This window comes from Rhynchophorus ferrugineus, unplaced genomic scaffold (assembly GCF_030347505.1).
Source record: "Rhynchophorus ferrugineus isolate W39M unplaced genomic scaffold, kcgeb_rfMv2 rfM2, whole genome shotgun sequence".
Taxonomy (NCBI): Eukaryota; Metazoa; Arthropoda; class Insecta; order Coleoptera; family Curculionidae; genus Rhynchophorus; species Rhynchophorus ferrugineus.
In genome coordinates this window covers 27408153-27426407 of record NW_027472581.1, presented here as the reverse complement: position 1 = coordinate 27426407, position 18255 = coordinate 27408153, and the positions used below count along the sequence as shown (strand labels likewise).

The 18255-nt window shown below is 32.1% G+C and overlaps 1 protein-coding gene across 2 annotated transcripts in view; it reads right to left on the bottom strand.

Annotated features, from left to right (window-relative positions):
- Nucleotides 1–18255, bottom strand: part of LOC143191719 (metabotropic glutamate receptor 2) — a 609670-nt gene that overhangs the window by 425933 nt on the left and 165482 nt on the right. Inside the window, exon 1 of one of the 2 annotated variants that reach the window (XM_076397080.1) lies at nt 7607–8144. The exons of the other annotated variant lie outside the window; for it this stretch is intronic. Coding sequence (XP_076253195.1) covers nt 7607–8090 — 484 coding nt within the window. The 5' untranslated portion in view covers nt 8091–8144. Of the gene's footprint in view, nt 1–7606; nt 8145–18255 lie in introns of those variants that run through there. 2 annotated transcript variants of the gene reach the window in all.

Here is an 18255-nt window from a genome sequence, read left to right as displayed (position 1 = left end):
CTGACTTGTGACACGCTACACTGTCTTGGTGAAGTAGCACTTTCTTTTTCTTCAAACGCGGCCGTTTTATGATGATTTCGTCCTTCAAAAGGCCCAATAACGCTATGTAATAGTCAGTGTTGATGGTCCTTCCTTTTTCAAGGTAGTCAATGAAATTTATTCCATGCGCATTCCAAAGTACAGTCGCCATAACCTTGCAAGCCGACTGTTTTCCCACGCTTTGGAGCAGGTTCATTGTGTGCAGTCCACCCGGATGACTGTCGATTGGACTTCGGAGTGAAATGATAGAGCCATGCTTCATCCGTTGTCACATATCGATGCAAACTCGGTTTTTTTACGCTTAATCATCTTCAAACACTGCTCCGAATTATCAACTCGTCGTTGTTTTTGGTCAAAAGTAAGCTCGCGCGGCACCACATGGCTTTCACATACCCAAATATTCGTGAATGGTATGATGTACACGTTCAGTTGGTATCTTTAGATTGTCTGTTATTTCATTCAATTTCAATTTACGGCCCTTCAACATCATTTTGCGAATATTTTAAATGTTTTCGTCGATAACAACCTCTTTTGGGCGTCCACTGCCTTCACCATCTTCGGTGCTCATTTCACTACGTCTAAACTTAACATACCAATGCTTTGTAGTTGATTTTCCTGGAGCGGTGTCCGAAAACTCGAGATCAGGCGAAGTTTTGCTCCAACTATATTTTTTCCCTTCAAAAAGGTATGTTTTATCAATGTGCAGATTTCCTCTTTATTTATTTTTTTCACAATAACAAAATTTGCTTCACTCAAAATGCTATAATTTACAAACTAATGATTTGATAGCAGTCAAATTTATACACGCATCTTTTAAGGATTAGGGCTAAATGAAAAACATATGAATTCTATTAGCGCCATCTGTGTGTCAGGCAGGGGAGTTTTTAATTGACCTGTTAGTTGTATTTTTTCTGGGATATTTCTTCATATAGCGAAGCCAGTCAGAACCAGAAATTTAATAGTTCAAATATAAACCGTTTTGGCGCCGATTTTCATTCACTTTTTAATTTTGTTAAGGGTTCCAAATATATTCAGGATATCATATACGTACATAGTTTACATCCAGTTACAGTAATGATTCTTCATCTATTTTACAACGCGTTGTCGGGAGATATTTAAGGATTAAGCTACTTATTGCTTTCTTTTATTAACAATTTTGCCAGTAACAACTTACAAAGGTTACCTAACCAGTCGAGGCTACCTAGCTCTCCGACAACACAAATCTAATAAGAAGATTCAAGAGAAATCATCATTAGTAAAACAATGTTAGTTCAAAGCAGATTATTTTGCGCGTTGTACTAAATTTTAACCTTAGTGTAGTTACTCTATTAGAACACAGAGCGACACAAGCTACTGAGCAAATACTTTAGTTTAAAATGTCACATATTAATTCAGATTGTAAATTAATTAAAGGAACAGTAAAGGAACAGATTGCTCTAAATTAATATAAATATATATATTAAACTTCTCGCAATAGTTTTTTATTTAAATTGTTCACTTAGCATTATTGGACCTCAGAAACGACGGTTTAACCAGTTTAAGTTTCCAGGCAAGTCAGGTCTTACAGATTTGACTTAATACAGTATGTGAGCTTAATAAACCATTTTATTTTATGGAAAGAAGAGGCGACTTATTGAAAGGTGATAGAAACTACATTGGGGGTTTTTATGTATTAGAAATCAGACCTAACCTATCCCACTTACTACATAGTTAAGTTTACATAGCTCCTAGATTACAATGCAATGTGTATTCGGTATTGTTACGGGTCACGCGATATAACATATATTGTATTTAGTATTTAGTATAATATACTTTAACTGTTATAAATTGTATTATAGAGTGTGAAAGCTTTATGAGCATGTCCGTCAGAATATAAATGTATTGTGGCAAATGCATTAAGGAGAGTTTAGTGAATAAATATAGTTTTGTGAAGTTCTCTCGATAATATATGCATTTGATTGATATTATAATACTATAATGATACTATAATGTTAAAGTAAACGATAATACATAACATTTTTGTTTCTTTATTTTATTTAGATTATAATTTCTAAATTATAGTTATATGTATGAGTCAAAATGTCAAAATTCAGAGTTGCTGCGGCAACATTGCGATGTATCGACAGGTCACGTGGGTACATTGTTGTTTTGAATTGAATTGACTATAAATATTAGTTGGTAAAAAGTTAAAGAAAAATAAAAATACTAAACAGAATAGCATTACATCGCTGTTATATAAAAACACATTGCAGATTCCTCAATGATTTAGATCAAAATAATCCCTCAGTCATCTAAAATATATTGGAATCTATTGGCTGGCTATATATAATATACAAACTAGGAAGCCATAACATGTGTACACAATAGGTACTACGCCTCCCTATGGACGTTGAAATCGCAAAAGAAAAAGTTAGAAAAGCAAAAGGAATATATCAGATTACTGTCTTACTTTAATAATCACTCATTTAAAAAAGATAACACCAGCCACATTAAGATAATTTCAAAAGAATTTCTGATGATATTTTGAACTATGCTTAATTAAATTAGTGCTAAGCTATCGTATATATCGTAATATAAATCCTTGCTTTGTTTTTCCTTTTACATCATACTATACGCCTACAGATAACAAAACAGTCGAATAAACCGCCATTATTCCGTCATTTCGTCTAATTGCAGACACCTTCTTAAATCCTTTTATCAGTAGAGCGTTTGTTTGATACAATCCCGGCTAATTTAGAACCGAAACAAGTAGAGAAAATAGTAATTAAATTAAAAACAGAGCTAACAATGTTACGTAGCCCTCTGGCCGAGAACCGAGGGAAAAGCAGAAAGTTTGCCGCTCGCCGGAATCGACTTAGAAAATTAGCCTACAGAGCAGGAAACTTTCTCTCGTTCTTTTTTTTCTCACATCCTCGCTCCTTCCTTTTCCAGTTTGTTGGGCTGATATACATTTTTTTCTTGGGCTCAAAACAAATTAGCTGAAACAAAGTTATTTATTTTCAACACTTTGATGCCTATAAACTTTTTCTTCTTCATTTATTCTTTGGTAATTTCAATTTTAATTGCTAGTAATTATTTGTTTAATATAAGTGTATATACAGGATGGTTCTAGCATTATGGTATATTATAACAGTATATGAATTATGATGTTAAATGTTTCTTAAATATTAGCTTAAGTTTCTTAACTGTTTTCTATTTTCGCTTTTCTGCCAACCAATGATAATAAAAATCAGGTTGTTACTATGAAATATCATTAAAAGAAGAAAACTCCAGAGAACAGTCGAAAAAAAAGTAATTTTATGTCGCTGAATTGAAGTCAATATTGCCATTTTGGATAACTTTAACATTTTTAAGGTAAATTAATCACACCTCTCTCGTTGAAAACCTTGTCCTACTTATGAAAAACCTGGGTCAATGGAATTTAACGGTATCTCTTGAACTAATTTATTCACCAGAAAAAAGTTTAATATGAACAGTAACTGATAGTGATAACTTGAGGTCAGGTCCAGATACTAGGATGAACGCATAATAACTTTAGGAATCCACATTATAGTGTAGCTTGATATTTATTGTTCTAATCAACAAAGTTCAAATATTCACAGTACATACAATACATATAGTATATAACTATTTCCCAATCCGACCAATTAGCCAAAACTCGATGCATTTTTTAACATCCCCCAACAAACTAATTCAACGCAATATCCCTTATAACCCATAAAGAGTGTGATTCAAAGTTATAGTGCAAAGTACTCTGAAAGATTGTTAGTGGATTCCAAAGTACTCACCAAACAGTTAAATATGCGCAACCACAGTGAAGTCTGTAGACTCAAACGCATAGTACCGTATTGCGTCTCTATGTGTCTACATAGAGTGAAATATAAAAATCTCTAGAAAAAGTTAGAATAATTTTTAAAATAAATTAGGATAGTTTCTAGAATAAGATTTAGAATATAACTTTGTACAGCAGATCACTTACTGAAGCGATCTTCTACATGTCAGGATAGTTATATTATATTATGACAACCACATATTAATACTTATTGCCCACGGCCAGATTGTTGAAGTTCTAAGAGATTAATAAAAAAAAATTAACATCGAAATTACCTGAATGGAATCGAAAAGGCAAAAATTGCCTATGATCGGCTGTTATGGCGTCAAAACCGCAAATATTATTGAGATCTTCATCTGCCTGGCTTGCTTTGTCCCTTTTCCCTATTCCGAGTTTCTCTTTTCTGGTATCTATCTTTGACATGATTTCAAACAAAATGAATTGACCCTTTACAAATCTGTCACATAATTTTTCTTTAGAATAACATCTCTGCTTTCTAGTACCATCTAGTGGAAACCAATATGCCTTCTACAGAAAGAGAAACAATCTATTTAGGCCCTCTATAAGAAAATATCTCTATCTAAATCTAAAATCAAAATCTAAAAATAAAATAATATCTAAAAGCTATAAAAAAAGACTTTCTTTTTACTAGACTATCAACAAATCATCATCAATAAAATAGTAAATTTTAGTTATTTTTAGACTGTACGGACATCTTTAATAATAATTACATAAACCTTTAGGATGAGATCAAAATCGATCCAACAATGCAACTTGCAATTTTATTATCGGATGAAAATAACATAGTATTAGATCAGGCGAATACACTAAAATGTACTTGGGCATGTGCAACTGAATATACTTTTATAGCAAACGTTTTCAAATGATTTAGTTCATTTAATTGAATCAATCCTTATATTGAATAAATTAGTTATAAGTACTTTTCACAACCTTCAATAAAGCTCTTTTGCAATATGGTATATATGGTTGACATATGGTTGACTCCACGATGGTATAAAAATTCACTTCTTTTAGTTTGTTTAACAAAAGTCCTGTCTACAGTGGAATCTAATTATAATTATATATTGGATTTTATCACATATTCCGAACAATGTAAACCTATTTAGATCTGACAAACAAGCACGTGTTTTCAGAAATAATCCCCTCTGTAATTTACAATAAACGTTTTCTAATTAAATGTCTAGAAAAACATACGGTGTGAGGCACTTTAATTAACCTAGTTTTTTGTATCATATTTTTATATTTGTACATCAACAAATATTAATTGGCATATAATAACACCCTTGAGTTATATATCAAGCTGGAAGTTTTTGTTTAATTATTAATTTAATTTAGAGATAGGGTATCTAATATTGAGTGAAATAGAATTGATTAGAATCTCGGTATACCGATGTAAGTAAATAGTTTAACTCTTGTTATGATTAGAGTCAAATAAAGGTTAATTCCAAAACAATATAATTGAAGCTGTAATGTATCCACTTAAAATTGATAACTGGTCGACAAGATGCGAAGCTTTGCGGATTATATAAAATGTATTGAATAGATCTTAAAAAATAGGTTTAACGAAGGAGCTATAGTACTTAGAAGTAGTTAAAACTCTTGGAAATTGATGAAAACAACAATAAGAGATACAAGAATGTGTGAAAAAATGGCAGAAAACAAGTTACTATTAATATAATGCATCTGTTCACAATACTCAAAACAAAAGTTTATTCTATTCTAAAGTTTCCAAATATATTTCGTCCGAATTTGTAACATGTTATCAAGCATTGTTATTCTGAAGAAGAATAATACTGTTGTAAACTTGGATATATTCCGGTGGCTTTTTCGCGTAGTGCTCGACCCAAACGCATAAATTGTAGTCAATAGCGATTCCTTAAATCCTTTAATATTAATTTTTCACCAATAGTCAACAAAGCAATGTCTTTATAATTCCGACGAGCATAATATTCTATATTCACTTTCTTTGGCTTTAGTGAGAGCAGTACAAGTGTTAGTGGCTTCTTCGGACTTCGCAGGTGATACACTCTGTTCAGCATCCGTAATCGCCGATTTAAAAAATGGTTCGATTTTATTTCGGTACAGCAGCGATTCAAAAAGGGAAATATATTCCATTAAATATTCTAATGTAAATTTATGTAGAACCTAAGTGTCGAGTTTCTTTTGTTATAGATACCTATATAACTGATTCAAAACTGTGACTTGCCTATTATTTGATTCTGCAGCGATATCATGAGATGAAAGGTCGGTTCACATAGATAATTTCAAAAATTTCATTAACATTCTGACCATAGAATAAAGGAATTTAGAAGGGAAAGTTATATGGAACAATCGGGTCCCAATGCAACAGCTGTATGTGTGTTTCTCTCTCGTTCGACCTCGGTATTAGTAATTGTAACCTAAGTAGTTAACGGCCATTATTAGGTGATATAATTTGTATTGTTTATTTACGTCAAGTTTTTCGGTATGTGTTTTTATATATCTTTGAGAATTACTTTAGATTATTTTGTGTATTTTAATTTATTAGTGTAATAAAAAGGAAACCTTAACGGGATGTCTCATAATCTCCTATGTAGGTCCAGGAAAGTTTGTAATAATTTTAAAGATGATGACTATAGACCAAAAATGCTGTCAAAAATGGATGTAGAGATTTTACTCCGAAAATATCTACACGCAATAATGAAGAATCATCGACTAACAATCCAAGATTCCCGCTTATACCATTGACTTCTATTCATAATGATGAGAATTTGATTTCGAGTGAATCACCGGACTTGAGGTCTAGATCTGAGACTCCAACAGAAGAATCTACTTCTTGAACTGGAGATACACCAACATATGACTGTCAACCATTGTCTTCAGGCATTGATCGTAGGAGTTTGGGTCTAGTATCTCCATATGACATAAGTCCCGTGCCAAAAGCCAGAAAGACATCTGATAGAGGTAGAAAAACTGCTATGTCCTCGGTTAAACGTGTCCATATAAAAATGACCTTATTGAAACAATTAAGAAAACTGAAAAAGGAAGTAAAACAAAAGATAAGAAACCTAAGCAAAAGTATAGAAAATAAGAAAACCAAGACCAGGGACGAAAATGAATGTGAAGCTGACTCTGCCGATACAGCATGTATGCTTTGTCAGGAACTTTTTGCGAAAACCCAGCAGTAGAACTGTGGATTCGATGTTTAATGTGTAAGCTCTGGGGACATAATGACTGTGCTCGGTCAGAGTATGACACCTGGATATTTGATTTTTGTAAATAAATTATATGATTTCTTCCGTCTACCAAATCAATTCGATCTCTTAAAAGATAAACATTTATAATTGTTATTTTCGTACAAGATATAATAAGTTTATTAAATAGTTTTATATTTTTGAGGCACAAACAGAATAGTAGCCCATATTTGGTTACTCTCCTCTAATTTTTATATAGCTACCAATAATTAGTCTAGTGTGCATTATAGTTTGTAAAAAAATTATAAAATCCATCAAGACATTTCCTAATATAAAATGATACGAAAAGAATTAAAACTTGATATTCTTGTTATACACTAATAAAGTCTCCATTCTCCTCCACAAAACTCTAAAGTGTTATGATTAACCCGGGAAAATATTATTAGGTCTAATAAAGCGCTTTGAGGAAATAACCAAATTGTATTTTAATTTTATATAATCTCGCTTTTTAGATAAAAAATTGGATTATTAAATATCTTACCTTTGATAAAGTCTACTGCCATCTCCAAACCGTAAGTGTCTTTGTCACAATCATCCAGAATATGAGCACCTAATACAATATCCGGTAGTAACTTATTCTCGGCGTTATTCAGTCTGTCCAATGTATACAACATAGCCTCCAACGCTTGCACTCCACCTTGAGGCATTATCGGTCCACACGTCACCGAATCCTCACGTTCATGAACCATCATTAGCCCTCCCAAGATTATGTCACCTTCGACGACCGCAATTCTTTTCACGGGCCAGTGAATTTCGTCGTGGTGATGCCGAATCTTATGCACATCTGAACGAATCTCTTCCTTAATTCCTCTGGCGTATTCGTGTTCGTTTAGATATAACTTCTCGGCCTTGACATGAAAATGATTGTTGAAATATCTCCGGTGCCTTTGATCGTGCGACCTCCTACACATTACTCCTTGTATTAGAATCGAAAGCAAATACAGCAAATTGATGTAAGTCTTCATGTTTCCACTGTTTGATATCTAACACTGTACTTCAATTCGAGAATACATTGTGAATTTCGGCTGAAAGGAAATAAGAAAACGTATGTTTACCTCTTACTCTGAGCGACACATTTATTTTAATAACAGGGAAAATTCGTATAACCTGTATGACAGAAGGAGATTTTATTTTACCCCAAAGACAAATAAAAACCATCTTTTATTTTTAATGCGCTGATAAAACATATAACTTCATAGGCTAAGTATATCACTTTTACAGATAAGTTGTCACTGCATAATACCATTAAAAATGAAGCACTGTTTATAAACTTATCCGATATAAATTTAAAAAATGTAACGTAATTCTTAGATTTTGCTTCTAATTTCTTAATTCAAAGAAAGTATATTTCATCAATAACATCTTGATTCTTACTACCTTGAACTTTTAGTTTCAGTATTGCTAGGTTTTTTATTTCGATATGGTTTAAAACAAACCTTTTATTATCGAACAACTATTATCGCATACATTATTATCAATTACAATATACGTATTTTAGCCGTTGGCATAAACCAAAATGATAAAGATAGCTTCGTTTAACTAAATTATGTGTATAATTAAATGTGCATATGTTATATCGCGTGACTGATACGGCCCTGGCCCTAGCGGTGTGTGTATTCGAGGATTCGGGGCCATGTGTTTGTATTAAGATTGAATGGTGTAACGAGTGAGACATCTAGAGATAGGGGTTTGGTTTGTGCCGTAATGGATTTGCGCCACAATTGTTGTTTTGTACAGCCATTCCACATGTCCATAAAAAAAAAAAAATATAGTATTTCATAACTCGTATAAAATTATGTCTTTTTAAATATATATATATATATATATATATGTATGTGTGTGTGTGTGTGTGTGTGTGCTTTCGGACGATGGACCCGGCGTAGTCGCCCGACCTATCTCAATTTATCTACCACCTTTTCGCACTATTTCCTTTATCGACTTGCAGAGCAGCATCTTTTTTAATTACATAAATATTCTGAGAGATGTACAAAATAAATAGAATCAAACGGTTCATACATTCAATAATTAAATTTCACTATCCATTGGAACTAACCTGTCTTCTTCAGCGAGAGAATCTGAGAATAATTAAAGTGTTAGATAAAAATGTTTACACATGTTGATTAAACGTTATTATCATTATTATCAGCTTCCTAACCATGCGATATATTTGCCAAAGTCCAGGGCAAGTTTATATGATGATAATTGCAAAAGCAACAATTTGGATTTTCCATAAAACGTGTCATTGTCACTGTCTCAAAGGCTCGACATTGCAGCTGTGAACTTTTTAGTTTTTTGTTGTCGAGATTCAAAAATATGCTGGTTGTTTCCAAATGATGTCGTCTGGTGCAACGCATATTGTACTGGACAATCTCATAACTAGTTTCAAACTAATATAGGGGAAAAGTATATTGGTAACATAAATTTTTGAATCGGTAATAAGTTAATAACATCTTAAACTGATACAAAGATAAATTTTTCACATACAAGGATCGTTGTAATCACTACAAGATACAGATATTTAATTCTTACAAATTATAGGCCTGGTACACATAATCCAATATTTGAAGCGATCTAGTGTCCAAGATCTATAAACGGTCTTGTGATTGTATTTGATATAGTATATATATATATATATATATATATATATATTTATTTATTTATTTAAAATATAAATTTAAGATCAATCGATACATATCAATTTAAAAGTCGCTGGCCTGACACATAGATGGCCCTATCAGAATTAAATCCATATATTTTTTAGTTAGCTCTAACCCTCAAAAGAGACGTGTACAAATTTGACAGCTATCTAATCATTAGTTTGTGAATTATAGCATTTTGAGTGAAGCAAGCTTTTGTAATTGATAAAAAGGAATTTCGTGTGCTTTGGGGAAGGGAAAAAATACAGTTGAAGCAAAAACTTGGCTTGATGCCGAGTTTCTGTTTCTTGTTTTCAAAAGAGGTTATTACCGACGAAAGCATGAAAAAAATCCACAAAATAATTTAGAATAACAGTAAATTGAAATTGAATGAAATAGCACACACACTAAAGATATCAACAGAACGTGTACATCATATCATTATTATTTTATTATTTTGTTACAGTATTTTAGGATGCGCATACAACAATTTTCATTGACGACCTTGAAAACGGAAGGACCATAAACAGCGACTATCACATGGCGTTATTGAACCGTTTGAAGGACGAAATCGCCGAAAAACGGTCGCATTTGAAGAAAAAGGAAGGACTGCTTCACCAAGACAATACACCGTCTCACAAGTCAATGAAAACTATGGCAAAAATCCATGAATGGGGCTTCGAATTGCTTCCTCATTCACCGTATTCTGTAGATCTCGCTCCCAGCCACTATTTTCTGTTCTCAGATCTCAAAAGAATACTCACTGGGAATAAATTATCCTCGATCGTCGAATGAAGAGGCGATTGCCGAAACTGATGCCTGTTTTGAAGCAAAGGACAAATCGTACTACAAAAATGGTATCGAAAAGTTACAGGGTCGCTATAATCAGTATAACAGCCTTGAAGGGAATTATGTGGAATAAAAAAAATATTGCCAAAAAAATATTTTACTATGGTAGGCCAGGGACTTTTCAATTGAATCGATATTGAGTAGATATTTGTAGAGATTTATATTAGGCCTAACTTATTGTTTAACTTTGATATTTTCATAAGCATCAAGGTAGAATGGAACAAAAAGCGAAGAAATAAACGTGGAAACCTTTAAAGTTTTACATTTTCCATTTGCGCACAACAAATAATCCGTTATATTAATTATAATTTTGCGCGATACTGTTTGAGTTATTTACCGCGACGACGACCATCGTTCAAATCCGAGCTGAATGTAAAGTTAAACAGCGAAAACGAGAAAGTTGGCCGTGCCTTTGACTGGCGCCGGAATAAAACACGCCGCCGAAACACCTCCCCCCGAGTTATCGTTGTCTCTGTCGGGCGCGCCGATCCCCATCCGGTCGGACTTCTTTATTATTTAGCGATTCCGGGGGCCCACGTTCGTTTCGCAGTAGGCCACGACCTTGTCGGGAAATTTGCCGGTAAAATTTTATTCGAGCCCATCTCGGTTCCGGTTCCGTAAGCCGAAATCTTTGTTTTTCTGACTGCTTTTCTGTTGTGGAACGTAGCCCCGTTGAATACTAATGTCTGGCGATACCATTGGATCTCCCTTCGGATTGTGGACGGTGGCAGAAAACTGGGACGTCAGTTCTCGTGGAAAATTCATTCAGAAAAAGTTTATGACGGTGTATATTTCTAAAAGGCATTACCACTTTCTTACTTTATTTTACGGTTGTGGTTATGGTTAGTGTATTGTATTAAGTTTATAAATGATAGAAAGAAGTGTAATTTTTTTTGTGTTAACCTTAATCTTGAACCCTGATGCGAATCTTCATAATGGCTGTGAATACTTGATTTTCATAAGTTAGAATTGCTTGCCTTTTTGAAGAAAACGAGGACAGGACAGGACACTGGAGGCGTGCATTTTGACACGCTTAAAGCTTATATCGATGAACAATTTTTAGGCCTAATATTTTTGTATAAAATGCGCTACAAATAAATATATTCCAATAAATCGAAAAACGCCCAACTCAAGAAACCAATAGCCGTCAGATCGGTGACACAAAATATATAAGGAAACCTAACAGGTAGCTGTGTGGGCTAAGAGTCTGGCTCTCCAACAATAATGTACTAAGATCGCCTCTTTTTTTTAAAGTTTATAAAATAAAATAATACTAGTGTTCGTCAATTCTTCAATTTTATATTTGAAACTTTATTTAGATGGAAAGGGAGTGATTAAAATATTAAAGGAAGTTATTTAATTTCAAGCAGAGTTTTGTGTTACTGTCGGTTATTATCGTATTGTTGGAATTATTGGAGATGTATGGTAAGGAGGAGATGTGATAAATTTCGTGATCACTTTAACCGAAGGTATATACAGCTGTGAAAGGAAAACTCGACATGTCTGAAATTTTCATCCCAACATAGATTAATAAAACCAGAGAATAACAAGAATCATCTGTTTTCTTTGGTCACAAGATATTTAATTTTCGAATTCAGCTTCTGATTGAAGTTGAGGTCTGGTAAAAAAAAATGTTCTAGCTTAAGGAGTGTTATTAATTAATATAAGCCTGGAGGCATACTATATAATTGTACTAGAAGGAATTCTAAAGATACTTAAAATTTGTCTTTAAATTTTATTGGTATTGACTGATTAACTTTAGGTTTTATTAGTAAATATATGTCTTAACAAAACACTAATCGAAAATTGTAGGTAATAAACACGCTAATTTGCGCATCAAGAGTTAAAATAAATGTTGCACAGAATATTAACAGTTATAAAATATTTTCATATAATTTTAATTCCTCATTTTTTGGTGAGTAGAAGTGAAAGCCATAGAAGACAAACCAAAGATGAGTTATCTGTAAGGGAGAAATCGATCAATGAGCTTGATCTTTTTCTTGTTTTTGAAATATATACTTTAGGTGTGATATATGTATAAAAGATAAGGACTAAGAATACATAAATGAAGTAATGAAAATATGCAGGAATTAAATTGAAACTAACTACATAATATGCATAGAGGGAACCAATAGGAAAAGTTGACGTAATTATGAATTATTAATAGTGCATTTATAAACATTTTATCAGTGCTTTGATAAGTAACTTAAGGTGTTTAATTAATAGTGCAATAAGATATGTGACTATATTAATTTTTATTCTTCTATAAATTATTTTGATTATTCACTCTATAGAACTAAGTCTTGCAAAACCGACACTTAATTTAATGATTTTAAATACATTCCTATGATATACATTTCCAAATTGAAAAATTAATTACATCATGCCAGAAGACATCCAGTCTTATCCAGCCTGGTTACTGGCTGGGATAATTTTTCTTGTCAGATTTTACACTCTTGTCTAGAACATTCACAAATTTTGAACAATCACAAATATAAATTTACGACCATGCTCCAGTAGGATTTGAACCCGCGGCTATCGCAACAGTAGGAAGACCGACCCATCGCATTTACCACTGCGGCTGAGAATAATCTTACTTGTGATACCTCGTTATAATGTCCAGTGGCGTAGTAATTTACACTAATATATACTTTGTAGCTTATTGAAAGTTAATGAAAATTAGACGTAATTAAATGCAACTTAATAATGCTAGTGAGTGTTAGTTCCTGAGATAAGTTGCATATATGTTAATATGTTTTAATATACAGGTATTTATTATTTTAATTTATGTTATGTATCATATAAATTTCTGATCTTATGATGATATTACTGTGAAAATAAGTTTCAGTAACATATCATTTTTAAATTAGGATTTTAGAAAAATAATGTGTTATAAAAAACAAAGATAAACTGCTTATATATATATTGAGTATATTTAAATTCATCAGAAGATGAGTGAGTTATTGCAATATAATGACATAATTTGCGAAAAATTATTTTGGTTAAATTTTGTTAAACATCGAAGACTAGTCACCAATTTTACTTTTAAGCTCGCAAAACTATAGGAATGACACAACTTTCACTAATTAATATAATCCACATTCACCATTAAACCATTTTTATGTATACCAAATAAATGAATGTAGTTGAAAACTATAAAGCTACTGAAAACGTTTCAAAATAGCCAGATAAAAAAATTATAAGATTATATAAATTTTCTCTTAAATTTTATATAGCTCTTTATAACGAATATATTAAATTCTTACCATTTGTATTTTAGTTTCTAAAGCGACATTTGAATTCTCAATTGCAATTATCTCTCCCAAAGTCTTAAGACAACTGATTGCATTATTTCAGAGATTACGCGTCTTGCTGAATATGAAATAACTTTCAGGGTGGAGTTTTAGATAAACAAAATCACACAATAAACCTAAAAACAAGCAAATTATATAGTCTTTGCATCTGCGAAAATGAATTATTCAGATTACGTTGTTTGGGCTGTCGTAATTTTTACTCCGACGAAATAAATAAACAAGTTTTGTCTTATCGGATGCTGTTATTTGAATTGCATTCGTATTTATTAAATTATTTTTATTCAGAAAGGCGTTTATCCGAACAGAAAAATGTCTAAAAGAAATGTTTGTATAGAAATATTAAAATATAGTTGAGTATTAACTTTAATTATGGAACAGCACAATAGAGTGTAGGCTTTGAGTACGAGGTGGTAGTGTTGTTGTCGAAATTGTCTGAATTTCTTCCTAACATCTTTTATTTCATTGTAATCCTAATAACCAGTAGTAATTTCTAAAAAAACTGGAATGTTGTTTTCTGTGTAACATCATTTGCTTTGAGATTATCACGCGTCAGTGAGTGTGCTCAATTCAATTAGGCAGTGTCTGAAAACTATGACAATTATCAATTTAAATACAATAAAGACAGCTTTATATTTTAGAACCTTTAGGTGCCAATTCAAGAATATGGTTGTTCAAAAACACGAAAATATTGCTTTGCTCTAAATTCATAAAAATTCAGCTAATTTTGCACTTCTGTATAAAACTACTGCTCTCTAATAATCGCTTAATACTGAAATCGTAAGTTGGCTTTAAGATGGACGTAATTTTATACAAGAAAGCATGACATCTTGGATATAGTGTCCTAGTCTTCATACGGATGGTTTGAGATTGTCCGGTGTTAATTTACTACTTACTATATACTTTAAAATGTTTTGCTGTAAATGGATTACATTTATTTAAATGTAAAATTGCTAACCAATTCTAATAAATAAATTGGTACACTTTTATATGCAGTACTAATTCCTCTACAGTATCACAGTTTATCGATGGTACATAGACTAATAGAGAGTCAGCTCTATAGCTGAGCTCGGAGAATTATATAGTATGGTTCAAGCATTGGAAGCATCGCGATTACCTATACAAGGCATTTAATTGGCTTAATTTACTTGTTGACACTTAGGCCGTAAAAATCCTATAACTTCAATATTTCTAAACTATTTTTGCAGATATTGGTATTTTTTTGTTTTGAGCTCCATTTATTGGATGCAGAAAATGAAGAATAATATTGTAAAAGTAAAAAAAAGTATTGCCTCAAAATTATAATCAAAACTAGATCATAGTATTCAAAGATTAGAGATTATAGGGAGTGTTGTGTACCTCTATTTCAAAAATTGTTAAATCAAAAATCTCAGATTATCTGTGTTGAGCATCAGGCGGATAATCAAATATATATATATATATATATATATATATATATATATATATATATATATATATATAGACAAATATATAATCTCATATATAAAACTCTCATGTCACAATGTTCGTTCTCATAATCCTCCGAAACGGCTCAACAGATTCTTATGAAATTATTATGCATATTCCGTAGGTCTGATAATAAGCAACTATCTATTTTAGTTATTTTAGTTTATTTGGTGTCCAACCCAATTTTTTTTTTAATTTTTGGAATTTATTTATTATGTGGCATTAAAAATACATACTACCCTAAATTTTTAGTTTTCTATCACTTTTCCAACAGAGTTTTTGAACTCACAGGATTTGCCAGGCATACCAACGCATAACTTACAATTGAACGTAGGATATCCAATTATTTTGCTTCCTAATTTGAAGCCGTCACGGCTGTGCAACGGTACACGATTTGTTATTAAAAAATTAATGAAAATATTGAAATAATTCATTATTACTTAAAAAAAAATGTTTGGTGTTTTGTGCTTTTTAAATTTCCTCATCGTTCACAAAGCGCCATGCCTTTTTCACTCATATACCACATCCTTACACATTTCCAATAATTTAGTTATTTTTTCTATATATATATATATATATATATATATATACATATATATAAAGAATTATTGTTTTCTGCAGAACATCAACATATTACCCAGAATTTAAATTCATGGACTCAAAACGAATATCGATGGTAAATTTGACTACACACTATTTTAATAACCCTCTAAGGAAGTATCATTAACTAAGGAAGTACAGTTAATTACTTTTTCATACATTCATCGACAAGTGATTTGGGAAAATATTTGAAAGGGTTCACCACAAGTATGTTTTCTTTCTTTTCATTCTACTTGTTCTACAAGTTGTGAAGATGTTGAACATGATGGTCGTTTAGCTAATACAAGTAAAAACGGGGTTGGACCTGAGCAACCAGAAGTTGTTTATAAGGTAAATTGAGGATTGAATCCAAGTGTAGAAAATTTGTGGAATTGGTTCTTGGTTTCAAAATATTCAACAAATTCTTTATTTAACCAGATTTGACCATTAATAACAATTTATTGAATAAAAATAGTCTGCCATGGACAGTGGTAGAACCGAACGTTTTATATAGCTTGAGTTTTGTTATCCAACATAAATCAATCATCATGCCAACTGCTAGCCTACAAACACAAAATACTGCAAAATTCTGTGAAATCAGATTGCATTTCAACAGATAGGCTAATAACCTGTAATAAATATTATGCATATGAATATGAATATGAGTGCATTTGACATGATTTTTGAGCGTCATTTCCTCTTGTCAACTGACACGTTGTAAAAGAAACTGGAAAACTAGAACCAGTCTTGATACGCGTATAGTTAAGCAAACTTGTGTAATTAACGTTGTTCTTTAGTGAGAAATATATTAGAAAGAATTGGCAAGGTGCAAGTTGAGCTATAGCTCCGAGAGGTTTAATAATAAAAAAAAAGAATAAAAACACAACATTTAGGTCATACGTGAAATTATACCTAAGAGGTCAATTGAAAAGTCCCCGGCCTGACTCATAGATGGCGATACGATAATTAAATCCTCACGTTTTTTAGTTAGCCCTAACCCTTAAAAGATGCGTGTATAAATTTAACAGCTGTCGGATCATTAACTAGTTATTTATAGCAATTAAAACTTTTGTTATTGTGGAAAAAATGGATAAAATGGAATTTCGCGTGTTGATAAAATATTGTATTTTGAAGGAAAAAAATACAGTTGAAGCAAAAACTTGTTGCTCGAATTTCCGGACACTTCGCCAGGATAATCAGCCATCAAGGATTGGTATCTTAAGTTTAGACGTGGTGAAATGAGCACTAAATACGGTGAACGCAGTGGACGCCCAAAAGGGTTGTTACCGACGAAAACATTTAAAAAATACACAACATTATTTTGAATGACCGTAAATTGAAATTGAATGAAATAGCATAAACTCTAAAAATATTAAGTGACTGTGTATATCATACCATTCACGAATATTTGGGTATTTGACGGATCTGTGTAAAGTGGAAGTGCAGCGCGAGCTCACTTCTGACCAAAAACAACGCCGAGTTGGTGATTCGGAGCAGTGTTTGAAGATGATCAAGCGTAATAAGCCCAAGCTTTTTCATTGATGTGTAACAATAGATGAAACATGGCTCCATCATTTCATTCTCAAGTCCAATCGACGGTCATCCAAGTGGACTGCACACGATGAACCAGCTCCAAAGCATGGGAACACTCAACAGTCGGCTGGCAAGTTTCTCACGTTCGTATTTTGGCTTACGCATGGAATAATTTTCATTGACTACCTTAAAAAAGGAAGGACCATCAACAGCTACTACTACATAGCGTTATTTCCTGTTCTCAGATCTTAAAAGAATGCTCGCTGGGAAGACATTTTCGTGGAACGAAGAGGTGAACGCCGAAACTGCGGCCTATTTTGACAAATCGTACTACGAAAATGGTAAGTTGGAGGGTCGCTATAATCAGTGTATCACCTTTGAAGGGAATTATGTTGAACAAAAAAAAATCCAAAAAAATATGTTTTAATATGGTCGGATGGGGACTTTTCAATTGGCCTGTCATATTTCTATATATTGACTTGACTGTTAGAGAAACAACGTGCAATCTTTGCTTACGTTCTATATTAATTAACACATATCAAGAATATCGAGTTGAGACTGACTTATAGTACTTTACATAAGTTAGCCCTTTTATTGGTTTTATTGGGTCTTCGATATTGCTATTATACTGACAAAAGTAATTTTAATAAATATTTTAAGAAAGACATTCTTTTAGTTAAATATCTATATTTAATTAATAATTTTAATTTAAATATATATTTAAAATTTGCTTTCGATATTAGAAAAATAAAACG